The sequence below is a fragment of the Sciurus carolinensis genome, chromosome 6, assembly GCF_902686445.1.
Source record: "Sciurus carolinensis chromosome 6, mSciCar1.2, whole genome shotgun sequence".
Classification (NCBI taxonomy): domain Eukaryota; kingdom Metazoa; phylum Chordata; class Mammalia; order Rodentia; family Sciuridae; genus Sciurus; species Sciurus carolinensis.
In genome coordinates, this window is record NC_062218.1 from 124,400,581 (window position 1) to 124,428,144 (window position 27,564).

The window sequence follows — 27,564 nt, forward strand, 5'->3', positions numbered from 1 at the left end:
TTTTTTTTTTTTTTTTTCCGGAGCTAGCAGCCAGATCCTTTGTTGTGCCTCCTCTGCATTCATTTTTCTCTGCCCTCGCACCTCCAGACAGTGTGATGGGGATGTTTCCTGGTCTTTTCGCTGGGAGGCCGGGACCGTCAGCCTCCCTGGCATGCGACCGAGGACCAATTTAAAAAACCAGTAGGGGGTCGGAGCTGGGTCCGCGCCACGCCGGGAGCGGACCCGCTTTGTGAGCGCGTTTGTTTGTCTCCACGGCGGCAGGACCGCGGGCCGCGACCCCCGAGGAGGCGGGGCCTCTGCGCGCCGGCTCCGCCTGGAGAGGGTTTCACAGTCGTCGCCGCCCTCATTTGTTCGGTTAGATCGCGCTGCCCCGACGCTTCAACCAGAGCCAAGCACACCGGACAAGGCTGCCCAGGAGTCGTCTGTAGCCTTCATCCCACCCAATCCCTCTTCGGACGCTCGTCCTCCACTTCTTCACTTTTCCTCATTAACAGCATACTGGAGGGGCGCTTGGCAAAACTCAAACCAAAAACAGAGAAAGGAGAGGGAAGAAAAGAAAAAGAATTCCATGAACCCGTTTCGGTTCTCCAGAGTTTGTGAAGGGTCGTAACCATGTCGGAGTCGGGGGAGATAAGTGAATTTGGCTACATCATGGAATTGCTAGCTAAAGGCAAGGTAAGTGCTCGGGCGCGCGGTGTCATGCCCCGCGTCCTTACTCTGGGTACTGTCGGCCCTGTAGCCACCGGTCCGTTTCAGCGTCTGGGGAGGACGGGGGCTAGATCCCACGGTCCGTGCCCGCAGCCCAGGCGTCCCAGCTGCTGCAGAATGCAAAGTAGCAGCCTTTTCTTTATTGCGAGGCATCACTGAAATGAACAGTGGGACACTTTGGAGCGCGTTAGGAGCCAGCTGGGTGACAGCGGGGGCGAGAGCCCACTGTGCAAAGATGTGGGGACGATGACCACTCGCTGGTCAAGGGGACTCTCCCTTACGTACCCTAGGCTGCCCAAGCGTGGTGACTTCGAGTGGGTGACCTCCCCTGTCAAGGCGTGGAGGCCGAGGGAGGGTCCAACCCGCCAGCGAATAGGCCCGGAGGGCGGGGTCGGGTTCAGCTCTCAGACTGTGGTTGTGGAGGATAAATAGCGGCAGCAACCCAGTTCGCTCTGCCTTGGCTTTTTCAGCGCTTCTTCCAAGTCCTTAGGCGCTCCCCCAGGTAGGTAACGTTTCAAGTCGCCTCCTTTTAGTGGGTAGAGGGGATGCTGGAGGAGCCAGATGTCAGCTCCGCACCTGTTCTGAACCCTTTTGGGACCTAGGCGCGGTGGGTGGCTCTCGGCGACCACGCCCTTACCTCCGTTCAGAGAAGCCTGTCCAGGGTAGAGAACCTTGCAAGAAGCTGGGCTCCGTAGAGCATAAGAAAAACTGCCCAGAGAGCCTTCTAAGTGGTTTGCAAGTTGGACGCGTCGGGAAATAACTGAGGCAGCACCGCTCACTACCCACCCGACTCAGTTGGTGAGAAGGTGGTAAATGGCATTTGCTTTTGCCCTGTACGCTTGGAGAGAGAAGAGCAGAACCCAACTCCCTGCGCGCAGTCATCAGAAAAGAGGATGATGAACCCTTGAAACTTCAGTTCCACACCCCACTAAGTTCAGCCGATGGTATAGAGCGGGGAGTAGTTTTAGTTTTAAACCAGATGGTGGCTAGGAGCCCACAGGACTCTTTAGAGTCCCGAGTGAACCAACATCTCCCTGACTTCTCCTATTCTCCAACAACCGAATACAGTCATCTGAAATAGAATACTCATTAACATTTCCAAGATGTGGGGTGAAGGGTCCCTCGGAGCACCGCTTCAATTTATAGACCGGGGCAGAAGTATAAATGGAGGATCCTTGCTCTACTTCTTTTCCATCTTGCACCTCAAGGGGTATTCCGCGTGTGCAAGGGAACACCCTGGCCCGTACATCCAGGCTCTTCCTGGTCTCAAACCTTTCGACCATCTCCAGACCTAGAGTATGCACCGCAACCCCCTCCTCCCTCTAGAAATGGACCCCGCCCCCAGAGAAAGAAGTACAGAAGATAGACTTGGCTCCCAGCGAAGAGGAGCACAGCCAGAGGAAGTCCAGAACTTGAGTCTTTGGAGAGCAGGATGCACAGACCGACGCTGACTGCCCAGTTCTAAGTGCCAATGCCTGACAGGGACATCTGTTTGGGAGCTGGGGGGTGGTGAGGGGATGCCTTTTGTTGATCTCAAACAGACACTCTTGATAAGATGGTGAAGTGGATGATAAATAGGTGAGTTTAGGCTTGTGTTCAGGCATTCTTCAAAATAAGACAGAATTGTATTAGTTGGTTAACTAATACACTTGCATCCAAACTAATCAATTGCATCCAAACCCAGAAATTCTGAGGGAATATTTCTGGGGTGGGCCTAGGGATGGGCATGTTAACAACACCAACATGGGTGACCATGAAGCCGCTGAACTTACCACAAACATTAGATGGAGAGGTAGGGCGTACCATTAGTGAATACTGAGACATGTTAGAATAAATTGAGGTACACAAAAACAGAAACAGTCCCCTCAGAACAGCAACGTGTTCATCACAATGTGCTCTTTGTCATGAAAATACAAAATTATCTTCTCGTTTTCTGCACTGGTTTCCTCTGCCTCTCATTGTTGACTAGTCAGAGCTTCTCTGGGCTTTAGCAGGGGGCCACACCTAACTTCCATAGGTGGGAGGCCAGGTGTCTCTTGGCCAGGTGTCTCAAGTTAGACAGCAGGCTCCCCCAGTAAGAGTACAGAACAGTTCCTCTCTCTGTTTTTTTATTGGGTTGGAGGGATCAGGAGTTGGCTCCTAACCAACTCAAGTTTATTCCCTACCCACTCTCCTTAGCCCCTATCTCCATTTAAAACCCCTTGTTTCGTGCACACAGACTTTGGACACCTAATATTAGCCATGAAATAACAAATCTTTGAGACTGACTTGCTTTATTTTCCTCTGAGGAGTTAGGTTTCACTTTGTAGTTCAGGCTTGTAATGTAATGAATAATGTGAAACTGGTCTAATTATGAAAGTAAAAGGAGATCAGAGGCCTATAGTCTGCCAGTGTTCTCCCTGGTCTCCCAAAGTCGAGACCAGTGAGTGACATCATAATAATTTCTTTCACTTTTCCTTCAGATGTTGTTTAATTCTCGTAGGACTTCTCAAATTGTACATAAGTTAATTTAAAATACATGGCTTTAAAATCTTACAAAATTAATACATGCATGTTACAAAGTATTCTAACTTTTCCGAAGACTTTACAGAGGAAATGCTGGAGGTTCATTCCCACTTTCAATCCATTGCTCAGTGGCAGCAATTTATGTGACTATTTCAAATTAAATTAACTTATTATGTATTCACTGATGTGGGAGGTGAGTCTTTCCTCTTAGGGTAACCTAAAACCCACATGTTAAACTTGATCGGCTTATTTTACTCTTACTGTGATGCTTACTTTAATATTTTAAAGTACACAGTAATCTCTACCATTGCAATCTTTCAGCTCATCAAACAATACTATATAGGTAGGTACACAGTAGCAAAAAAGTCTTATAATTCTCAAGAGTTTTAAAAATCAATATAAATGTATTCCCTTGTATTTCACTATCAGTGAAACTTTTGCCATTTCTGAAATTTGCTTCTTTTGCAACTCATCTCTTTGGATTTAGGAAGAGCTTTTCCAATCTGTGGTCAATATCCAAGATTACTCAGGCAGTATTTTCAAACTGCTTTGATCTCTTCAAAGATTCGCCTCATTAATTTTTTATCATCTTTATATACCTCTTCTCTTAGACTATCATGCATTATTTTGGACTCAAACAATGAAGATTTGATGATAAAGAATATAGCATTTAAGTCTAATATACCTATTTGTATTTCCAGTATTTATCATATTTATGTTTACATATAAATATCCAAAAAATACTTCTTGTTTCTCAGAATTTAATACTTACTGTTTGGACACATTTAAGGAGTAGAATAGTGTGAACAAATTAAAGGGGCTTTGGAAAGCTCACATTTAATTTTGTTAGAGAAACAGGCAATGATACCATTATGTGGTGAATTATTAACTTTGAACATCTTTGAGGCACATAAAATTCGAGAATTTTTACAAACATAAAATTGACTCTAAAAACGAAATGATATTTATACTTTGAAAGAATTAGGTTTAGAATATTTTTAAATCCAGACTAATGTAAAGTCTTAAATGTCTCCTGGGACCAAAACAAAAAAACACCAAATGAGGTGTTTCAGAAGGCTGAATAGATAGTTGCTCACACAGCTGAAACTTAAACTGGGGTGATAAAGGTAAGGTGTGTCCACTGTAAAGTATTCTTCAAAATTTTTTTTTATACATTGGGATGGAGTGAAATGTGAAGGGTAGGGAAGAAGATTTAGAGTTTTGAAATATCATTTGAAAATAGCTAATTTCATGACTCATAATTTTTCTCTTTTTAAACTATATTGTTCTAAATTTTTTGAGGATAAAGGGATCTCCTAAACTACACTGTAAAAGAATGAGCTGTATATTTTGCAAAATTATAAATTACATCTTTTATACATATCTGTGGGCAATGCAAATAAGGTATGCTAGGGTAACATTCAGTTTTCAGTCTGACTGATATCTAGCCATGCAATTGTAAGCATATTACTTAATCTCTGGGTAGAGGCAGGGAGGTGTGATGGTTTCTACCTGTCCCCTCTGAAGAGAATTACACTCGTTTCACAGGATTATTATAAGGATTAATGAATATGTTATATGAACTTCCTACTATTGTTACAGGCACATAATAGACCCTTAGTAAATAAAAGTTGCTACCATTAGCTATTATGGTAACAGGGTTAGATCTTGAGATATCTTATATCTAAACTGCACGATCATTAGTAAGTGGAGGTAGAATTTCCAGGTAAAATACAGACTATAAAGTAAAATTTGCATTTCATATCAACAACAAATAATTTTACTATAGGTATGTTTCATGCAATTTCTGGGACATATTTATGTAAAAAATTCTCAGAACATATCTGAAATTCAAATTTTACTGGGTGTGCTTTGTTTCTATTTGCTCACTCTACAACTCTGAGGAGGAAGGATAATAAGGTTTGGCTAAAGGGGACCTTCTAGAAAACTTTAAAATATTACCAATGTTGTTCGCCTCAAGTTCATCAAAAGACCCCTTCCTTTGCCCATCAGTTATGCAGCAAGCACAGTCCGGCTATTATCAGAAAAAAGTCTGTTAGAGTAGCAGTGTGTTTTCTCGTTTTCCCAGTTTCAAGTTATTGGGGTCTGGTGTTACTGTTTAGTAGTTAAATACCTACTGGATTTTGTCTTAAATGAAAGCTTAAATGGTTGGAGAGATAAGAGTTACAAAATGTTAAACATCAGTGGTATGAAATGAGAGTATGTAATTGTGTTAAACCGAGCAGAAAGACTCTTAAGTGCTAAAGGGGTTCAAGAGTAAGGAGAGACAATCAATGTAAACTAGATTCATGAAGGAGGCTCTAGAATTGTCACTTGAAAGATGAGTGGGATTTGGCCAGGCAGTGGAAATCTAAACTTCCTTGCTCTCTGGACTCCTCTCCCCTGACTTTGTTCCCATAGAAACACTTTATGACTGGTAAGTTGGCACGTCAGAGGCTTGGGTCAATAATTGATAGACGATGCCATTCATTATGGCTTTACCTTTAACTTCCTAATTCCCAGCAGTATGGACAGTCTGTATGCCCCTGTGATTTACTTAATTTCTATTTACCTTATTTCCCTGAAGTCCAGGACTCTCTTGATTTTATACCAGTGTTGCAAAATGACTGGGGGTTCCCAGCAGGGCCAAGGTGTAGGGGTATGTGGTCATATCACTTTGTTTCTCTTTCTTGCTAAGGACATATTAATAGAATGATACCCTGAGTGTCTGATCTCAGACCAAACAGTTCATATGTGAAGAGACTAGGTCAACTTAATGAGTAGTATATAACCTACAAATAACAAGTTTGTATTTTAAATATCAAATAATGAATGTGTACTGAGCCTCTGTTTTACCAAAACCTGAATTGTGTGTATATGTTTGAGGCCTAGAAGGGCTTGTTGACATTTTGGACTTCATGAAGAAGGTAGATGTAAGACAGTTCACACTTCTGTGATGAAAGAGCAAATGAGTAACACCAACAAGTGCAAGACATCACAATGAATTCAAGAGTTGAAGCTCTGTGGACTTGGTGAGTGATAGGAATGGGCTTGGCTACCTTCTCATGAATTTTGACCCAGATTTTAAAAGAAACTATTGGAAAAAAGGTGCTAGCATTCCTAACTGGGAAGGGATAGGTGCCAGAGGACAACCATTCTCTGTAAAAGTCAGGGGACAACCATTTCTCTGTAAAAGCCTTTAAAGCTTCAAAGTCTACAGAAAATATGGCATTCCCAGCCCTCTATCCTTTATCTGACTTATTTTGTGTTATTGCAAGTTTATCATCCCTGTAAACCCTGCCACAAACAGGGTTGGTGTACACATGCACATACATATATATCCTCTCCTCCTTACATTCTCAAGCCAAGCTGCTTGTGGTCCAGTACTATTGCTTATTCTGCCTCTTTCTGATTGAACTCACAAGGATAATATTGCCCATATAGGAAGTCATCTGTAAATACCTAATGGCCTGTTGCACTCTAGGCATGCAGAGAGGAGTCTCAGGTTGGGCAGGGGAGTTAGCCAGGAGGATGAGAAAGAACAGAATCTGAGAAGAAACAGTATGATTTGAAGGTTGACCAGAGGTAGAGAGGAAAGAGGAAAGGATATTCATACACACACACACACATTTACAGAATTTTAACTGAAGAACTGGGAAGGGTCTTGCTGCTTGTATGTGGGAGACTAGGTTGTGTGGGAGTTGAGAGAAGTTGATGAAAGCATGGACTGTTCCAGCAAGGTAGAAACCATGAGGGAACTGGGAAGTGGAGGTTTTAAATGGTCATTTGCATATTTGCTCTCATCTTACCAATGCACTCCTCCATGTTTTTTGCTTTTAAAAGTATATATATTAAATAGAAAGGATGTTTTTACATAAAATGTTTTAGAAGTTAACCATGGACGCATTAAAAATGCAAATACTAGGGGCTGGGGAGATAGCTCAGTCGGTAGAGTGCTTGCCTTGCAAGCACAAGGCCCTGAGTTCGATCCCCAGCACCCAAAAAAAAAAAAAAAAAATGCAAATACCAAAGTAAACCCTGCACTCCTGACTCCATCCCCTTACTTCTCTGCAATAATGTGAATACTTTTTGTGCTTTAGAGACACTTATTTTATTTAACTGTACAAGCACATATGCCAGCATGAATGTTTTTGTCAAGAGTGGCAGCATAGAGAATTCATATGACTTTACATTTTAAAAACACTGTATTTTAGGCATTCTTTATTATCAGTACATTCATTTTAACTGCTGCATAGTATTTCCTGGTGTGGAAACACATTATGGAAGATAAGTAGTTACTACAAGTTCCCAAATAAGATCTATGTATGTATGCATATTTTTTTGTACACATGCAATACAATAGGAAATTCTTAGCTAAAAATCACTTTGTAAAAATGTGTTAAAAATTTTTGCAAAGTTACCCTTCAAATAAGCTGTACCAATCTACACTGACACAAAAAGTTTGAAAGTGCCTAGTTCTCCACATTTTGGTAAGGTTTTTTTTTTTTTGTTTGTTTGTTTTTGTGGTGCTGGGGATTGAACCCAGGACCTTGTAGCTTACCAGGCAAGCATTCTACCAACTGAGCTATCTCCCCAGCCCTTGGCAAGTGTTTCAACATAATTTTTGGAACTTGTTAAATAGGTGAAACTATTTCAGTGAAGTCTGATTTGCATAACAGAAGGGCTTTAAAATTTATTTTCACCAAGAATTGTCTATACAAGTTTATCTTTGGTTCATTTCACGAAACAGTCTAATCTCTTTTACCCTGCCAACTAGTAATTTTTTGGACCCACAACACTATTCAGGTGTGTTGATGTGGAATTACAACTGGTGGGGACTTATTTAACCCAAAGCTCAGTATTAGAAAAGTCTTATTACTTCAATGGTTGAGCCTTTACAAATCTATTTAGGCTCGTGGCATAGGGCACGATTTAGGTACCCAAATGACACAGGCATTTGCTGTTTTCCTCATTTCCCTGTTGATTAGGACTCTTGGGAACCCTAGAGAAGGAAGAAGCCCTCTGGGATCTATCACCTGCGGCCATGGATCCGAATCAGAACAACCCAGTCTTGCTTGAAAAGGCGCTTATCCTCTCTGCCCCTCATCTGTAAATTGAGGATATTCCATTAAAGCTAATTGCAGTAGTTCCTTCCTGTTCTCAGTTCTATACTACTACCGTCATTTAGCTGCCGGGTTGGAGAAGAGGCTACCGCTGCTGTGGGAAGACGGCGGAACTTGCCACAGCCGAGACCTCTCCCAAACAGGAAATTAAAAGTGGGAAGCATTTCAAAACCTAAACGAGATGCGTCTCTACAGCTCTGTGGTCCCTTCACTCAGTTTAGGGCACCGGTTCTTTAAGTCTAATACTGGAAAGGCAGTGGTGTGATCTAATAATAGTTTCCGACAATCCCAGGTTAACTTACTCTCCCTGCGAGCTGCCAAGAAGAAACGTGCCTGAATCCTGGCAGATGAAACTAACTACACTAAGTCTCTGCGTGCACATGCAGCTCAGGACCCTCTGCCCTCTATTCTTAAGGGGAGAAAAATATGGGGTGTTGCGGGGTTGGGGCACTCCCTTGCCCCCATCTCTTCAATTCAATTCTTGACCAGCACCCGGGAGCGGAACTCCTACCCCGCGGGCTGTCCCCTTGCCACTGGGCAGGAACGTGTGGTGCGTGACGGGACCGCGCCCTGGTAAGAAGCAGCAGAAAGCAGTGTTCATCGATCACTGCGGGAACGTGAGGTTCCACCAGAAGCCAATCAAGTCGCCAAAGAGGGAGAAGAGTCGGGCGAGGACGTAGACCCAAGGGGGTAAACCCCCAAGCCTGGCGTTGCGGGCGGTGGCGGTGGGAGTGGGCGGGGTCTCGCTCTGGGCACCTCGGGAGCGCGGCTCTGTGGTGCCCTCGCCCCCTCTGCTCAGTTCAGAGCCAGAGGGTGCTGCTAGTTTGTAGTGTCTGGAACCGCGCTCTGGGAAAGCCTGCAGGGAAAGTAAAGTGAAGCACCAAGGGGCGCGCCGAGGCGGGCGGCGAGGGATGCGGCGGCTGCATCCTGCCGCAGCACAGCAGGACCGCGCCACCGGGCCCCGCCCCGGCGCCGCCCTCCGCTCCACCGCCCTCACTTCCGCCCGTCGAAGCTTCCTACCCCCGAGGGGGCAATGAGCCGCGGCCTGGGTGGGAGTGAGGGGCCAAGGAGCGGGAGGGGTGACGGCAGAGAACGCCGGGACCCCACGCGGAGCCACACCCACCGCCGACCCCGGGCCCCCGCCGTCCCGGGCGCTCCGCTGCCTGCCGCCCCGCCTTCTTTGTGCGGCGGGCGCTGTTGCCCGGGCGACGGCCCCGCCCCGGCCCGCCCCGGCCCCGCCCCCGCGGCGCCCCGCCCTGGTCTCCGCGCGGCCGCCCGCCCAGCTGCAGTCCGCAGGAGCCGCCGCCGCAGCCGGCCGTGGGGCGGGTTTCCCGGGGCCGTCGCTGGGAGCAAAGCTGACTCTCCCGCGCCTGTGCTTTCGCCTGCCCGCCCCGGCTTTTCCTCGCCGCGTCGGTCCGCTGGCCGGATCCGGCTGACCAGCTTGCCCTCCGGCTCTGAACCGAGGCTCCACCGCCGCAGGGACCCGCCCACCAGACCCTGCCTGGGGCCGCCAGTCTGCCTGTTTGGACTGCCGTTGATGACACCTGGCAGAAGGCTGCCATGGAGGGGGATGCTTCAGAGACTCTGGTGAGTGGGGGCCGAGCGCAGCCGCCTCTCGCCTCGGTGGCGGCGCGCGGGGACCCCCGGGGCTTTCTCTGCCCTCCGCCCGAGCCGGGAGCGAGTCTCTCCTCCGGAGCTGCGAGGGCTGGCGTGTGGTGGCCCCGCTTCCTCTTCGCCTGCCCCCGCGGGGCACTGGTTCCGCCATCCCCGCCCTTTATTAAACACGTTGGGAGGGTGGGACTTGTCATCCCCTGGGCCCTGTGGAGGGCGCGGATCGGTGATTGGTGATTGCCCACCTAAGCACCTCAGGGAATCCCAACAGGGCTCTTTAATTGGATTCAGGTTGGGGAATTTGCTTTAGGGAGTTGGGTGCGTGACCCGCCCCGCTTTGTCTGGGAGCGTCTTGGGGCTCTGGAGTCCCTGCCGCCTCCCCCGGCGGACCCTATCCAGGTGCTGCCGCAATGAGCGAAGGCTTTTTGGCTTTGCCTCCTTGCTGGGCGGGGCCTGCTGGAGTCCTGGCAGCCGTCTAGGAGTAGTATATACACTTACTCCGAAGTTTTCCATTGAACACCTTTGAAGAGCGAATGAGCCTCTACATCACATTTCTCTTAGATTGTTTCCCCTTTAATACAAAAAACGGACACTTAATTTTTCTTTTGTGTAAGAATTATTTTATTGTGATTATAAAGCCAAATTCAAGACAGTGAATGGTTCATGTACGAGAAAAATGGATTTTAGATCTTCTTCCAGTGAGAAGTAAACCTTAACCAAGTTATTTTATACACAAATGGGGTGTGAAAATCAATTTTGGATATTCAGTACAATATTTTCTTTCATGTTATTGTCAAACTCTTTGTGAAATGAGATAAACTGAATACCCTGTATCTTTAGTGTGAATTGTAGGTGTGGTTATCTCATTTACAGATTTATTAAAATCCTGACATATGGGCCTTTAGAAAATATTTTAGTGATGTAGCAAGAGAACTACGTTGAAAGACAGTGATAAAAGCAGTTGACTGTAGTGTTAATAAATCGTTAAGGATTGTTAAAATCCTTTGTGACACTTTAAGGGAAATAGTTTAGCATGCATTTTTGTTTAAGGTAAGTTATACTCCATGCATATATGTCAAAATACACTCTATTGTTAGGTATATATGAAAAGAACAAATAAAAAAAGAAATGTTAAAAAAGATACGTGGATTAATCAAACTTTAACTTTCCATGTATTTCTACTAGTTGAAATCATTGTAAGGTTAAGAATTGAAATGAGGTTCTCATTTCAAGAGTCCTTTAATGTTGGACGTCATTTAAATTGCAGAGATGCTGACAATAGATACATAGCATTTGAAATTCAGGTTATTTGAGGAAACACATAGGGCAAGGAAGGGAATGCAGAATGAATTTGTTCAACTTTTTTAGGTATAAGAATCTAAAATGTTTCTCATTTAAAGAAATAATGGAAACCTATAGTATTGAAGCACTTAAATGGTGCCTTTTAGTCCTCTACATCCTTTTAATATTCATTAAGTGCTTTTATGGTAACAGCTTTGATATATAGCATGAGAGCCTCATGCATTTTAGCTACATTACAGCATATGAAAAATGGTCATTTAATGCACAAAATTGCTGATAATTCAGCTTGTAAATAGATTTCAACTAGGATTCTGTGAACATACAGGCTAGCCTAATTTTTGTCAGCTTTTGTTATTTGCCAGTCTCAAAATTGAATGTGCCAAGTAGGAATACAATCTGTTCTTAGTGTTATATTTAAACTACTTTATTAAAGTAATTACTTTTAGAATATTGCTGAAGTCCTAAATCAGTGAGTTATTCATGGTGATTTGAATGACTTTTTGATTTTTGATAGAATATTATGGTCCCCTGATATTTTCTGCCAACTTTTCCTCTTATAATTTCTTTTTGTCTCATGTCTGATCATTTTTTTTTTCCAGTACTGGGGATTAAACCCAGGCTCTTACATGTACTAGGGAAGTGCTCTACTGTTGAGCTAGTACCCAGGCCTTTTTTTTTTTTTTTTGGGAAACAGGTTCTTACTACGTTTCCCAGTCCAGATTTGAATTTGAGATTCTCTTGCCTTAACCTCCCCAGTAACTGGAATTACAGATGCCTGCCACACTGGATTCTCAGTTCTGAGCTAACGATCTTGAAGGGAGGTTGATGGCATGGAATTGGGTAGTCTGAGGGAGCTTCAAATTTTAAAAAAATCTCTTAATTCTCTTAAACCACATGCATTTCTACAAGAGCTATAAGCATGTTAATATATTGCCGTCTAAGAGCTTTTGACTCTGATTTTTTTTTTCATTTTAAGGTGACTATTAAGAATATCGAAAGAGAGCTCATTTGCCCAGCATGCAAGGAGTTGTTTACCCACCCACTGATTCTCCCTTGTCAACATAGTATCTGTCATAAATGTGTAAAAGAACTCTTACTGACTCTTGACGATTCATTCAATGATGTGGGATCAGACAACTCCAATCAGAGCAGTCCTCGACTTCGGCTTCCCTCTCCTAGCATGGATAAAATTGACAGAATTAACAGACCAGGTATGTGGCAGAACCTTGGGTTGGGGCTGGTATGAGGAACTTATGGATATATGTTTAGGTATAACTGTGTAAATAAAATTGTTTTCATCATTTTGTATGTTAATTTTTCCAGGTGGATAAATTAAAACTATAATTAATAATGGATTACCCCCAATTAAAATGTGAGAATGAATTCTTGTGTTTTGATATGCACTTAAAGCATATGTTGGATATTGAACACTAACTTTGTGATAAACCTCTTATTAACTGTGTCTGTGTTTTAGGGAATGTGCTGACCCTGTGGTATCCTTGATATAATAAATAATGAACTAGTGAGATACTTGCTAGAGAAATATTCATATATGGTAATAACCAAATAAATACTGCAGAATTAAAAAGGGAACTACATAATAGTTAGTCTTGGAAAACTTTTTATAGACAAATTATTTGGTATCGTATGAGAGTTTTATTTTCTTTAGCCATTCTTAATCCACTTTTTAAAAATAAGGATTTTGAACATCACAAATAGTATAATTCTGTAATAATGTATAGAAGTAGATCTGATTTGATGTAGGGCACATATATTTTACCTTTATTATATTACCAACATTTAAATTGTTTCCTATTGAGATAGTGGTACTAATATATAGCTATTGCAGGATTAATATATTACAGAATTAATGTAAAATCACTGGAGATGCTGAGATTCTTAGTACAAAAATCAGTACTGAGGACCAAGGTGGGTAAAAACACCAAGCCTCCAGGTAAACATGTAGTACGTGAGTAGCCATAAATTCCAGACTTCAGAGCTTCAGCTCTGCCCAATTTGAACTTTGAGATTTTAAGTTCAATCCTCTGTGTGTTTCTCTTGTAGTATAGGAGTAACCTTTTAATCATGTAAACATTTTTTTTTCAGAGAAGGATATTTTTCTCTAAGTTGCATTTTAAGGAATATCATCTCTTTTTTTTTTTTTTTTTGGCTCAATCCTAAAATATGGAGTCTTCTTGTGTGATATTTATATCTATGTGTTCCATCAGAGTGGATAATTTTCCTTTAAGGGTGATATTATGCTATTTTGAAAATGTGTTTTTCTTTAAATTTGAATTACTAATTACTTGGAAGATATTTTACACATATAAAAATTGTATTGAGTATACCAATAAAGGAGCATTTAGCAAATGCGAGATGGCAGGGAGGATGAGCACAGAGAGGATTGTGTTCTTTGTAAAGTTTTTACTTTTATGTTTTCCTCCTGGCTATAAATCAGGCACACTGAGGAAGGGAAAAAAGACAGTTATCACAACAGATAAAACTTGATGTTCTAATTATAGATTTTCTTTATTTTGGTAGGGGGTACTGGGGATTGAACTCAGGGGCACTCAACCACTGAGCCACATCCCCAGCCCTATTTTGTATTTTATTTAGAGACAGTGTCTCAGTGAATTGCTTAGCACCTCACTTTTGCTGAGGCTGGCTTTGATCCCGTGATCCTCCTGTCTCAGCCTCCCAGGCCCCCGGATTACAGGCGTGTGCCACCACGCCCAGCTCTAATGATAGATTTTCATTGGCTGGTTGGGGGATCCTTGCCTGATAGACCATTAAAATTTTAATTTTGTATATCAATACTCATCACAGACAATTAAGTAGCGTATTTCTACCTAAAGAATTAGTTGCACTCATATTTCATGAAATCTTGCATTTTATGTGGGCTTTTAATATCAAGATGCTTTTAGGAACAGAGTACTCTATAGGTGCTTAATATTTGAATGGATGCTGAATGACAGACCTCTGCTACAATATTCATACAGAAAGCACAGCATAGTAAAAAATAAATACTAATGCAATAATAGTGGCATTTTTCCAAAACAATCGCTCCATTCCATACATCCCACTGTGGAACAAGAGCTCATTTCTACCATATTTGTGCTGAGTTAAAAATAGTTACTGAGGTGTTCCCCTCTCTTCTATATAAAGAACCATGAAGATGGGTTATATCCTGAGGAGTGAGTTAGGATGGTGAAGAGTTTGAAAACTTTTCCATGATGAATAATTACAGGAGATAAGAATGTTTGACATGGAAAAGGATGACTGTAGACTGTGATGGCTATGAGAATGAGTGGGCTGCTTAATCATATCTGACCCTGTCACTAGAAGTACTTAAATCAAGTGTTAATTTTTAGGTCACAAGCATAATAAATACAGAACCTTTCTTCATTTTACTTTTTTGGTATAGATGCAAAGACAAATAATGCATTTTCCCACTAACTCAACTACTGTAAGAAAACCAGCAGCCAATTGATTCTAGACCTCCCTGTTGGGGACAGTGGACCATGGTTGGGACTATGGGGATTAGAATGGTTGCCTCATTCATTAGAGAGGGCAGAAGCTACTTGGCACCAAATGAATTATGTGGGATTGAGGGCACCAAATTGTCAGATTTACTATTTTGTCACAAACCTGGTAATGGTTTTTAATTGAAAATATTGGCAGTTAATTCAAATTGTTTAAGAACACCATGCCGACTCAACATAGGGCAAGACTGCTAAAACGTGTCTTTCACTCTGCCACCTCCAGCTTTTGGGTCATCAGTGTATGTAGTCTTTATTTTAAATAATGTACAGGTGACCAATATCTGCTAATATTGTAGAGGGGGATTCTGCTTTGGGTAGTGTACTGAGCAACTTCTGTCATTGATCTGCCAGATGTCTCTAGCACTGAAGTTCTGTGTCTTATCTAATACCAACTGCACTCATTCAATCAACAAATATTTGAGTCCTCATTGGTTGCCAGATAAGACTAATGCTGAAGGGGGAAAATGCCAAATAGGGATGAATAAAATAGACTTGTACTTCTGAAAAGGTGTATAGTAAATAGCCTCACATTGCACAAAGCTTCCAAGGGATACCAGATTTAGAGCATAATTCTTTGTCAAGCACACATACTGAGTAATTGAACAGATACATGAAGAGGACCCAAAAGGTAAGAATGGCCCAAATGTGGTAATCATTCCTGGAGGTTTGTATCAATGAATATAAATTTTAGGATTGTCCTCCACATGATCATATGATCATCAGGTTTAAACTAATAGAACTCATTGTATTACTGATGTACTGTTGCTTACCCTTTGTTTGGACATTTGTCTGCAATTTTTTCTTTTTGTAGATTTGTGGATTCATGGGTCAGTAGTGTCACTAACCACCTCTTTTACTGACAGGCTTTTTCTTTATTTTTATCAGTTATACATACTTGAGAAGGAAAACAAACATTATTCATAGGTATTAGAATGGGAAGAATAGAATTATAAAAAATATTTTTGCCATTGTTTTAATAAAGGATTAGATTTGGGCTGTCCAGTGGAGTAGCCACTAGCAACATGCAGCTGTTGAGTGCTTGAAATATGGCTAGTTTGAAGTGAGATGTGCTGTAAGTATAAAATGAATTTTAAAGACTTAGGATAAAAACTAAAATATTTATATTGATTACATTTTGAAATGATAGTACTTTGAATATAGTGGATTAATTAAGGTTATCAAAATTAATTTCACTTGTTACTTTTTTTAATGTGTCAACTGGAAAATTTAAAATTACCTATATTTTGATTTTGGCTCCTGTATTTCATTTGGATAATGTAGCTTTAGACGTTTGATAGAGTTTTTAAAATAAAGAGTTCCTTCAAAGGAGTGTAAAGTTTGTATAACACAATTGCATATTATGTAAAAAGAGCTGTATTGCCTCATACTTCTAATCATATATAAGCAAGTTTTCCCTATTTTAATTTTCCTGAAATAAAAAATGGAAAAAATATACTCAGTTCTAGTAATGTTTATTTACAGAAAATATACCCAGTTTCAGTAATATTTATTTATAGCTTTTAGATCAGTAAAAAACAAACTTGAGAAATTGATTTTACTTTTTTTTCTGTTACCAGAAATAGGATTGTTTAAAAATACAAATCTATAGGACAAAACATAGGTCTCTTAAGCACTGCACCAACAATGATGAATTCTGAATTCCATTAGCTTGAATGTTTTATATTGCTGGCTTCATAAATGCCATGTGTACTGGGAAAAACACATTTTTACTGTTAATTCAATAATTGTATTATGTGTGGGACACAGTTACTGCTTTATCTTTTGTTAACAAGTTGTGAATCTTCTCTTTGAAATTAAATTCTAAATCCAGCTTTCTGTTCATTGTTCACAAGCTTCACAACGGAGATCTTTGGGGTGGAGAGGTAGAAAATGCTTTATTGCTTTTGTGGCCGCAGGCAGTATAGTGTTAGATTTCAATTGTTATCTTGTGTGTATATATAAGGTTCTTAAACATCAGTGGTCAAGTCTTCAAAATTATGTAGAAAGTGAACAAATTGGACTGAGATGACTTAAAGGTCAACAGGATTAAATTTTAAAGCAAGTTCTGATGTTTTGAAGGGGGAGCACTGATTATTAGTGCTTGCATTTTGTCAGTGTACATAAGACATTTTTGAAGAAAATATGTATTACCTTTGCTTGTCTTTTTAATATATGGTAACTGAACATTCCTTACATTTACTTAGTGGAACAAAGCTTAATATAGCAACATTGGGGAAGGTAAATAAGCAAGTACTTTTCTCTTGTATTGGAAATTTTAATTAAACTCATTGATCATTTTTGCAGTTAATAACAATTGTTGCTTGTTATATGCACATGCTGTCTTTTTAGGTTAATGTTTTTAACATATTTGGCATTAGGGTTTTAACTCTGAGGTCTTTACCCACTTGTGGGTAAATAATGTACCCTCCTTTTTAGGTTTTTTGAACTATTCTGTGTGAAAGATGGACCAACCTATCAATTTTTTTTTTAATTCCAGTTGACCTTTAAAGTAAAATGGACTACTTTTCTTGTGAAATGCTGGTGGTACCCTCTTGCTCATTGGAGAATAAGAAAGACCTGAAATGTTATCCCTTTTCTGTTTTTCTTGCCACCCTTTGCATCTCTTGATTTTAAGTTTTAGAGCCACTTCTAGAAGTCACATGTCATTCTTTAGTGAGTTTTACTGAGTCTCTGACAATTTTAAATGTTGAAATTTAGTAACTAGGAGAGAAAGGAACAGTTTTCCTAAAATAAATTAATTTCTTTTTCTTTTGTTTTGGTACTAGGGATGGAACCTAAGGGGAACTCTACCACTGAGCTTCATCCCTAGTCCTTTTTATTTTTTATTACGAGACAGGATCTCACCTAGTTGCTGAGTGTTTTGCTAAGTTGCTGAGGCCAGCCTTGAACTTTCGATCCTCTGCCTCAGCCTCCTGACTGCTGGGATTATAGGTGTCACCCATTGTACTCAGCTTTATTTCTTATTACCTATTTTTGATTCAGAAGTTAGCTGAGAAAAATAGTTTTTGCAAGTTGAAGAATGCTAATATATTATTCAAAGAGTAAATGTAACACATGGACATTAGATAGTCAGAATATGCCAAAAGAAACATTACGGTTGTAGTGCAAGGTACCAGCTCATTGGCAAACACAAGAAACCCAACATGAATGTCCATTGTGGGGAGTAGTAGTCCATCAGTTGTCCAGGTGTAACAGAGAGAAGTTATTTGCTGCCAGAATATAGAAGAAGATGGTAACTAGCAGAAAATTGGAACTTGTTATGAATTGACTCTTTTTATTTTGAAATACTTTATTTTCTCTTTGACATTTAAATGGTAAAATATATGACTAAAAGTTGACTGTTTTGGAGAATTTGCTATAAAGCAGTTTGCTCACTATTTAATTGGTGTTTGAAGTGAAGACATATAGGGAAAAGGCTAGATTTTGCAAATTGATAGTATTAATATAATTTGCAAATATCATGGTCCCACAAATTGACTATTGCTTGGTCTACATTACTTCCTTACCCCTGCAAGCCATCATTAGTTTTCTTCTTCATTATATCATGCAATAAAGCAGTATTATTCATTAGAACTTTTTATGATAATGGAAATATTCAACCCTGCACCATGCTGTCTGGTAGCCACTAGCCCCTAGGGCTCTTAAGTATTTGAACTGTAACTCATGCAACCAGAGAACTGAATTTTAAATTTTATTTAACTGAATTTAAATAGCCACATTGGTTAATCACTACTGTTGTAGATAGTGTAGCTATAGAAAGTTGAAAGTTGATTCTGTATTACATTGTATTCTTAGTTCCACAGTTTTAATTTTTTCATTAAGTTTACTTCCCCAGAATATCCTTGAATCTGTCCTGTTTACCTTTTTGCCCTAAATATATATTGCTTTTATGAAAATAATGGTAGAAGTATAGGACAGATGAAATAAAATGTAAGTTCTTCAGCATTCATAAGAAAAATTTGAGAGCTTTCAACACCTACACAGAATAATAGCCAACATATCTATTCAAATAAGTTAGTTTAAAAATACTTATGTCTTGGTTTAATATTTTACCTGATTTAAGAAGTCCAATGTGATGCTTTACCCTTTATTTATGACTGTAAAAAACAAGTTAACAGAGGTATACAGAAAAGGGATGAAACATCTTTTTTGAAATTTCTAAACATGACCAAAATCTTGAGTATCACCAGTATACGTGTTAAAGCATGATTTTGTTGTCATGATTTTTGTTTTGTCTCATTACTTAATTGATCACAACCTTCATAAAATCAATAATAGCTTTTTTTTAAAAAAACATTGTTGAGATCAGTTATTCATTCATTTAAATTGCCATCACCTTGTTCATGTGTGGAAGCATGCAATTGTGAATTTCCATTTGTTAAAACTTGACCACTGCACTATACCTCTTCCAGAGTTGTTCAGTTTGTATTTTAACTAAATGAAAATTTCATTGGCATGTGTTTTAAAAACAGCTTTGCTGCTTATTTCATTATATGCCTGCTGTGGTGTGAAACATCCTGGACTGTATTGCATGTTTTTAGAATTATTACAAGAATATATATTTGGGTGGAAATTTCAAATTTTTATGAGATATAAAATGCATATGTTTTCATATGCATTAAAGTAAAAATATCTTTAGAGATATTAAAATATTCTGCATGTTTGTCATGTAATTAGTTTTTGGGACCTAATGCCATTTTAGCATGTTATAAAGTCACTTCAAATAAGTATTATTGTGGGCTGATTGTTACATTTTACATGTAGTGATATGCCAGGCATCAAGAGAGTGAGCATAGTCATGTACAAAGGCAATATTAATATAGACATTAAATATGATAGACTGAGTTTAACCATTCATTTTTGGTTCTGTATATGTTGTAGTATGTAAGGAGGTTGTAAATTAAGAAGTTTGTGTTTATATTAAGTGAATTATTTTGTGGGGAATCACGCTTACATACTTTAAGAATAGGTTCTTAAATGAGAGGAAGGAATGTGGTGTGCATGCACCTATGTTCAATGGACAACTGAATTCCTGTGAACTACTTGTGGGTAAGGACTGTCATGCCTTGGTTTCTTGATTTTTTTAAAAATCAGGATGATAATACTGAACAAAAAATGGTGTTTTATATTATAAAACTATTTGTAATATAATTTTATTATATTTATAACCAATAAGTAATCTTAATGATTCTTTGTTGCAGGTCATAAGAAGATAATAAATGGTTAGTCACTCTTAACATTATAAAATTCTAGGTGTATGAGTGAGTTTCCACTCTTCTATAGATTGCACCTTAACTAATGATCTTGCCTACTGAATTTTTCTAGATAAAACAATACTACAGTGCGAAACCTTCTATTGTAGTGGTTCTTAAATTTTTTGTGATCATATATTCCTTTGAGAATATAATAAAAGTTATAGATTGTTGAATCATATATAAATAGATGGATGGAAGATTTTACATAGAGTATCAAGTAGTTCATGGATCTGCCTGGAGACTATTCACAGGCCTTGGCTTAAAGACCTCTTCTCTTTTTTGCATTCACACATTGCCTCCCAGTCAGCTAAGACTGTGTTCATTTAAATGCCTTTGGATATGGTACATAAAAGTAACTATAAATGTTAATTATGTAATTTTAAAAGATCCTGATTCCATGTAGTATTGTATTATATATTTTATCTTTGTCTGTATTTTCTTTAATATGGGTTTTATATGGGATTTACTCTACAGTATTTTCCTTTTCTATTTGATGTAATAGCTATTTAATAAGTTGAGTTTGTCTTTTGCATACCAAAGAAAAATAGTTTTTAGAAAAGAATGCAAATCAACTCAAATGGAACCACTGTGGGTATTATGCTTTTGGACTAGATTTGTAGATACACTTTTCTAAAACTTGCTCCTCTTTTCTTCATTTTAATCATTTTCCTACTGATGTAACTAAACAAGGACTTAATAATTACACAGGCTGGAAGCGCAATTCTTTGACACCTAAGACAACTACTTTCCCTTGCCCTGGCTGTGAACATAATGTGGATCTTGGAGAACGAGGAATCAATGGTCTGTTTCGAAATTTCACTTTGGAAACTATTGTTGAGAGATACCGGCAGGCAGCTAGGGCAGCTACAGCCATTATGTGTGACCTTTGTAAACCACCACCTCAAGAATCCACAAAAAGTTGCATGGACTGTAGTGCAAGCTACTGCAATGAATGCTTCAAAATTTATCATCCTTGGGGAACAGTAAAAGCTCAGCATGAGTATGTGGGCCCCACCACTAACTTTAGACCCAAGGTAAGTTAGAATGTTATACTTAATGTTACAAAAGAGGTTATTGTGAGTCTAGAAGTTGACAGAAAGAAAATTACATTAAAAGTAGGAGTAATACAAGAATCTTAAGACCTAGTCGTTTTATTTGCAGAGTATGGGGCTAAAAATCCCTAGCTCAGAAGGCAGAACTTGGGTTTTATTCTATTATAATCCAGTGTAATCCTATACGATAAGTCTTCATATTAATAAGTCTGAGTAATAGGAGAAAGATTATCTCTGTGATTAGAAATTTTTTTTGTTTCAATGGTTTTTTAGTTGTTGATGGACCTTTATTATTTTATTTACTTATATGTGCTGAGGATTGAACCCAGTGCCTCACACGTGATAGGCAAGTGCTCTACCACTGAGCTATAACCCCAGCCCATGTGATTGGAATGTTTTAAGAAACTTTTATGCTTTAGTGTGATAAACTCATAATTGCCTGCAAGATTTGCTTGGGAAACACATTTTTCTGATGGTTTTAGCTAGCTTAAGTTGTACTATGAATAAATAAAGGACAATTGCAACTTTGGATATTCTTAATATTCTGAAGCTTATGATATAATGTTTTTATAATATCTCAGGTAGAATATTCAATTTTTAAGCATTCTGGGCAATTTGTTTACTAATGCTCACAAGAACCTTGTGTATTGTCATTTGCCCTGCTGTATGACTAAAAAGCAGAATGATTTTTGGTTATCTTCACTTTCAGATTTATATGGATTTTTAAAAACTATAATTGATTCTTTTAAAGTTTTTATTTCTTACAACTTAGTAACTTGTAAGAATCTGAAAGTATAATTTCACTCTTAAGTGTAAGGCCTTTAATTTATATTAAAAAAGAGGAAAAATATCCAAAGTTATCTTGAAAGTATGAACTTTTCTTAAATAATGTAGGACTGGTAGAGTAAAGCAAAAACAATCTACACTCCAATTTTGAATGACTCTTCTCAAACTATCTCAGTCTGGCAATAAATTTATCAAATAGCAATTTATGTTCATCTCATTTTAAATGCTCAAGGTCATTGATTTTTAAAAATTTATGACTTCTTAAATACTTATAAGTTATCAGACAAATTTTAGTTGGCTAAAATCCAGTATCTTGGAATCATAAAACAACTTTTTGATTTCATTAACATACTAAAAAATTCTCTTGTTTGAAATGAAAACAATTATTTTACACAAAATTTCAAATGTATCTACAATGATAATTTACAGAGTAAATAAAAATGTAAAAACTGTGTAGAAAACCACAGTTGGTCAGTGTGTGGTTGTAATTAATTTATAAAAGCTAACACATTGGAAGCTTACATCATAATGTGTTCCAAGATTCTCTTAGCAACAAACTTCTTGTAGGAGTGGTCAAGACTATAGATTCTCATAAGTTGTTCTGGTATCTTACAGAAATATCCATGAAGATCATTAAGAATTGCCTGGTTTGTGTGGTCAGAGGGCCTTTCTAGATTGGTTAATCTTTCTACTTGAGTCTGCTAGGAATGAAACTTTCACTTTCTTATCACCACATTTAGGAGAAAAAAAATCTATATATTAAAACTGAAAAATGGTAATTCTAATTCAGAAAATTTTTATTTTTTAATATTTTTATTCATTTAAGTGACTCTATTTACTGAATTTATAATGAAAATGTTTGTATTTGGGGCTTCATCAGATGGCTTGAAACCTAGATGCTTAATCATGCTTTTATTCCTTACTCAATAGATTTTAATGTGCCCAGAACATGAAACGGAGAGAATAAACATGTACTGTGAATTATGTAGGAGGCCAGTTTGTCATCTTTGTAAGTTGGGTGGTAATCATTCTAACCACCGTGTAACCACCATGAGCAGTGCCTACAAAACCTTAAAGGTAAGGTAGGACTTGTTTATTGTTTTGGAATTTTGATTCTTTGTAACTTTACTTTATGTCTTTAAGTTTTTATATATGAAATCATGGCTTAAAAGTGATCCATTTTACAGAAATGAGTTAACAACGTAAAGTGTTACTTAATAATCTATCGACTGACAGTGTTTCTGAGGGACTTTGCCCAATACAAGTTAAAGCCTACATGCTGGTTTTGAACTCTTGAGGGAGACAGAAGGATGCAGGACACTATTATGATCCCCCAGATGAACCCAAAGCCTGTGATGCCAAGTGTGGACATGGGAATGACACATCCTGAAGGACTGTATCTATTATAAGAAACGATTCTTATTTATTTATTTTTTTGGTGGTGCTGGGGATTGAACCCAGGGCCTTGCTCTACCAACTGAGCTATATCCCCAGCCCCAGATTCTTATTTCTTACCCTTAGAATTTGGCATAAATTTTGGTTTATTCCATTTGGGATCCTTAATAGCTAAGATTGAATTACTTCCTATTAACTTTATATATGACCCTTGTAAAACTTGAAAAGTTTGATCAGTGGCAAAGTAGACAGTGGTGTAATCATACTTTTTAAATTAATTCTTTTTTCCTTTAAGTAATATATTAAAGAGGAATTAATTCATCTATGAACTTACCACCTATTTTAATTATTTCCTTTTGGTCTTTAACAATATATATATTTTTTATCTATATCTAATTGCATATATATACAGTTTTATATTTTGTATTTTATATCTATGTCATGCTCAGTATTCCCTCTGTTGTCTTTGAACATGTGGAAAACAGGTAAACTTTTATTTTTTTGTTTACTTATTCTTTCACTTCTGTTATGACTAGGCTAATTTTAATTGATTTTTCTCATTATACTTCATATTTCCCTTTGCTTGCCTAGTAATTTTTGATTGGCTGCCAGGTATTGTAAATTTTACCTTGATGTTGGATCTTTTTGTACTCCTAAAATAGTCCTTGTGTGTGTGTGGCAGGGAGGGGTGCTGGGGGTGGCCTTGTACATTATAGGCAAGTGCTCGACCACTGAGCTAACGTCCCCAGCCTCATATATTCTTGAATTTTCACTAGGTATGTGATTAAGTTACTTAGAAACTGTTTGGGGTCTTGCTTTTAAACTTTGTTAGGCAGGACAGAATGGAATTTAGTTCTAGGGCTAATTTTATTTGATTATAAGAGACTTTGGTTACCATTTCTGATGGACTATAATTTTGAAGGTTTTTAATTATAATTTTTTTGTCTGGCTGGTGGGGAATAGCCACTACTCCCAGCCTTGTGTGAGTTCCTGGAATTGTTCCCTGTTTGATCCTTTTGGGTCATATTTTCCCTGTCCCCTGGCAGTATCCTCAAACATGCAAGTTGATTGTACTCTGCTTTGTACATCTCTTTACAGCTCTCTCTTTTTCAGTGTTAAGCCTTATGGACATGGGCTTCCTATACTCCCAGCATCATCTATACTCATGGGAGACCTTGGTCACCATTTGAGTTCTTTTCTGTACTGGGCCTTCTTAGAAACATCCAGAAAGTAAGCTAGGGCAATCACAGGCTCGTCTTGTTGCCCATCTTTCAAGAAAAGGTCTTTTGTTTCTTGATACCAGTGTCTTGAGAACTGTTTTATATTTTGTTGGGTTCTTTCAAGTGGGAGAGTAAATACATTTTTTTTGTCACTTGGATGCCACCATAGTCTGCACCACATATCACTATTTGTAATTAGGTTTTAACACCCTTTTAAAGGTTTCAGTTTCTTATTGGTTTAACCTTACACAAACTGTTCAAATTTTTTTCTGCCACCTGGAATCAGTCTTCAACAATAGTGCACACTTAAGATACTGTGTAGAGCAAACTGTGTTTCTCCTTCTCTGGGCAGGAGTGTATTTTCATAACTTTTCACACAGCTTGAGATTATAGAACATAGAAGCCCATTTCAGTTTTCTCATTACAGAGAGTTGGTTGGCTCATCTTTAGTTTATCTTCTCTGCAGCTGTATCTGCAGTAGGTAATGGACATTTTACTGAAGATTGTTTCCCGAGGAATTTTGGCTAGTTTTGTTTCCCATTGATTATTTCCTTACATTTCTAAGGAGGAGTTTAAGAATCTTTTTCCTGTACCTACCCTCTCTTCTGGTTTTGATTTTAGATAAGTTATTAACAGTGAGGACCTAGAAAAGTAAAAAATGTAAACATTCCTACAAATAGTCCTCATTGAATCAGAAAGTAAATAATACAGCATTTGTTTTTTAGGGTATGTGAGATATTATTTATACTATTTTTGTGAAATTTGTGTTGAATAGTATTGTCATGTTTTCTGAAATAGCTTTGGTACTTGACTAAAATGTATCATTATATACTCTTTCTTCCCAACATTTTGTTTTGAACCTTTTCAGAGTAGAGCAAAGCCATCATCTTTAAAATTGTAGAGCTGAGAGCAGGGACCATCCTAGTTATGTATCGTTTCTACATAAAAGATATTCATTGTGAGTATTGAATGACTTTGCCTTCCTCTCTTCCTTCTTTGTTTATTGTCTCTAATGTTTCTATAGTACATAGTACCTTTAATTAAGGATGTGATTCAAAGAGGAAAACAGTGGTTCTCAAACTTTTGGGGTGTTAGCCTCACCTGGGGCACCTGGTACAACTACAGAGGCTGACTCTGTCCTCTTCAAGGGACTTAGGCCTCTGTGTTCTTTAATTGTTCAGGAGAATCAGGTTTGAACCACTGTTGAGAGGAAAGCTTCTGAGAAATTGTGAGTCCTGGTGAAATTAGCCCCTGACCAGTTCCTGGAGAACTGGAGTACTGAGTTATTTAAAATTACTCTGCCATCGGGTAAAATTCCTTCAGGTAGGAGCCTTGTCGTTTTTCATTTTATCTTTATTGTCAATGTCTGATTCTATTTTTGGAGGCCTGTGAATAAATGACATACTGATTCTTGGTTAAAACGGACTTTGTTTAGATGCAGTCTGCCTGAGGGCATTAGGAAGAGTGAGGCTGTCTCAGACAAAGGAGGATATAGTTGGCAGTGGACTTTTTCTAAGCCTTAAAACTCAATGAGAGTGAATGATGGTGCTCTGAGACTGTTTTGGATTTTGTCATCTATTCTTGTCTGGTCCTTACCTCTTTGGAAGAATCAACATTTCTTAGCCCGATTGACTTATCTTAGCCTTTTTGTAATTTAGGCTGTCTTAGAACTAAGCCTCCCTTCGATTTACCTGACCAAATTTAGCTCTTTGCCCTTTGTAGTTAAAAAAAAGAAAATGAGTACCGACAGCAGTACCTAGTACTTCTGGTCCCAGCCTGGGCCCAACAGGGACAGTATTAGAAGAACTGCTACTTAACTTGAAGTTTGGTGCTGGAGAAATATTCCTCAGCCCATGGAATAGTGATCGGTGTCCTGAGCAGTGAGAGACTTTCTAATGCAGTTATTGACTATAAGATGTTTGTACTTTATGAGCTTTTGTTTCCGCATCTGTAAAATTTTGGGTTAAAACACAAGATTTTATGTCTTTTCTTATCTTCAATCCTATAGATTTCTGTTCCCATTCTGTCTTTAATGGCCAGAAATCTTGTTCCTTTGCCTAACAGATCCTTCCTCTCTCCAGTGAGCCATCAAGGATACTCCTTGTGTCTAATTCCTCTGAAATAGCAATGGGGCCCGCAGAACTTGTCACTTTTATTTTTGCACACATTCTCTTTCCTTGGTCTAAATTTAAAAAAAAAAAAGAGGAAGATGATAGGGGTAGAAGACTCACTTCTTCAATTGCTAAAAGTGGTCTCTGTCCCTCTTCCTTTCTTGCCCACTCTTTCCATTTCAGATCGTCAGCAGTGATTGAAACACTGAATTGCTTAGATCCTGTCAGGGCCGCAGCTTGTGAGATGTTTCCTGGTTGTACTTATTCTTATTTAGACTCTGAAAACATTTGTCCAACTTTTTATGCTCTGGTGCTTCCAGGGCTTTGTTTTTTTTAGATATACTTTAGATATAATGCATAGTATCCATTTCTAGGCTAGACTAGGAATTGCACCAAAACCCATGATGTTCTTTCTTTGGAAAATGATAGACTCCCTTATAACCAATTCAGTAAACTTTGGGAATTGACTATTTAAAAAATAGATCTGTATTTTCATTATTGTATAATTATTTAATGAATATATAGGCTGAGTTAGGCTAGGAAGATTATTTTGAATTGCTGTTTGTTGCTTTTTCCATTATGCATGGGTGGGTGTGAGTAAATTATAAAATCTTATGGAAGACAAGACTGAATTTTTGCCCTTCCATTTACTTAGAGGACCTAGGAGGAAGAGTTCTGGGATTGCTAATGAAACAATAAAAATGTACTATTGTACTATATTTAGAATTTTTGACTAAGCATCACTACCTTATTTTTTCCAACTTGACTTTCTTTTTTTGAGTGGTACTAGGGATACTCTGCTATTTTGCTACATCCCTAGCCCTTTTTGAGACAAGGTCCTGCTACATTGTCCAGGCTGGACTTGAACTTGTGATCCTTCTGCCTCAGCCTACTAAGCAGTTGAGATTAGAGGTATGCGCCACTGTGTCTGCT

General features: G+C 38.6%; 1 protein-coding gene across 3 annotated transcripts in view; it reads left to right on the forward strand.

Annotated features, from left to right (window-relative positions):
- The first annotated feature begins 377 nt into the window (after positions 1 to 377).
- The window catches only part of Trim36 (tripartite motif containing 36), a 43,346-nt gene continuing 16,159 nt past the window's right edge, over positions 378 to 27,564 (forward strand). The window contains exons 1-4 of one of the 3 annotated variants that reach the window (XM_047556935.1): positions 378 to 675; positions 12,226 to 12,460; positions 20,776 to 21,101; positions 22,836 to 22,982. In XM_047556935.1, the coding sequence (XP_047412891.1) occupies positions 613 to 675; positions 12,226 to 12,460; positions 20,776 to 21,101; positions 22,836 to 22,982 (771 nt within the window). In that variant the 5' untranslated portion in view covers positions 378 to 612. Of the gene's footprint in view, positions 676 to 8,401; positions 8,513 to 9,637; positions 9,924 to 12,225; positions 12,461 to 20,775; positions 21,102 to 22,835; positions 22,983 to 27,564 lie in introns of those variants that run through there. The other 2 variants (XM_047556932.1, XM_047556934.1) reach the window with 2 other exon arrangements.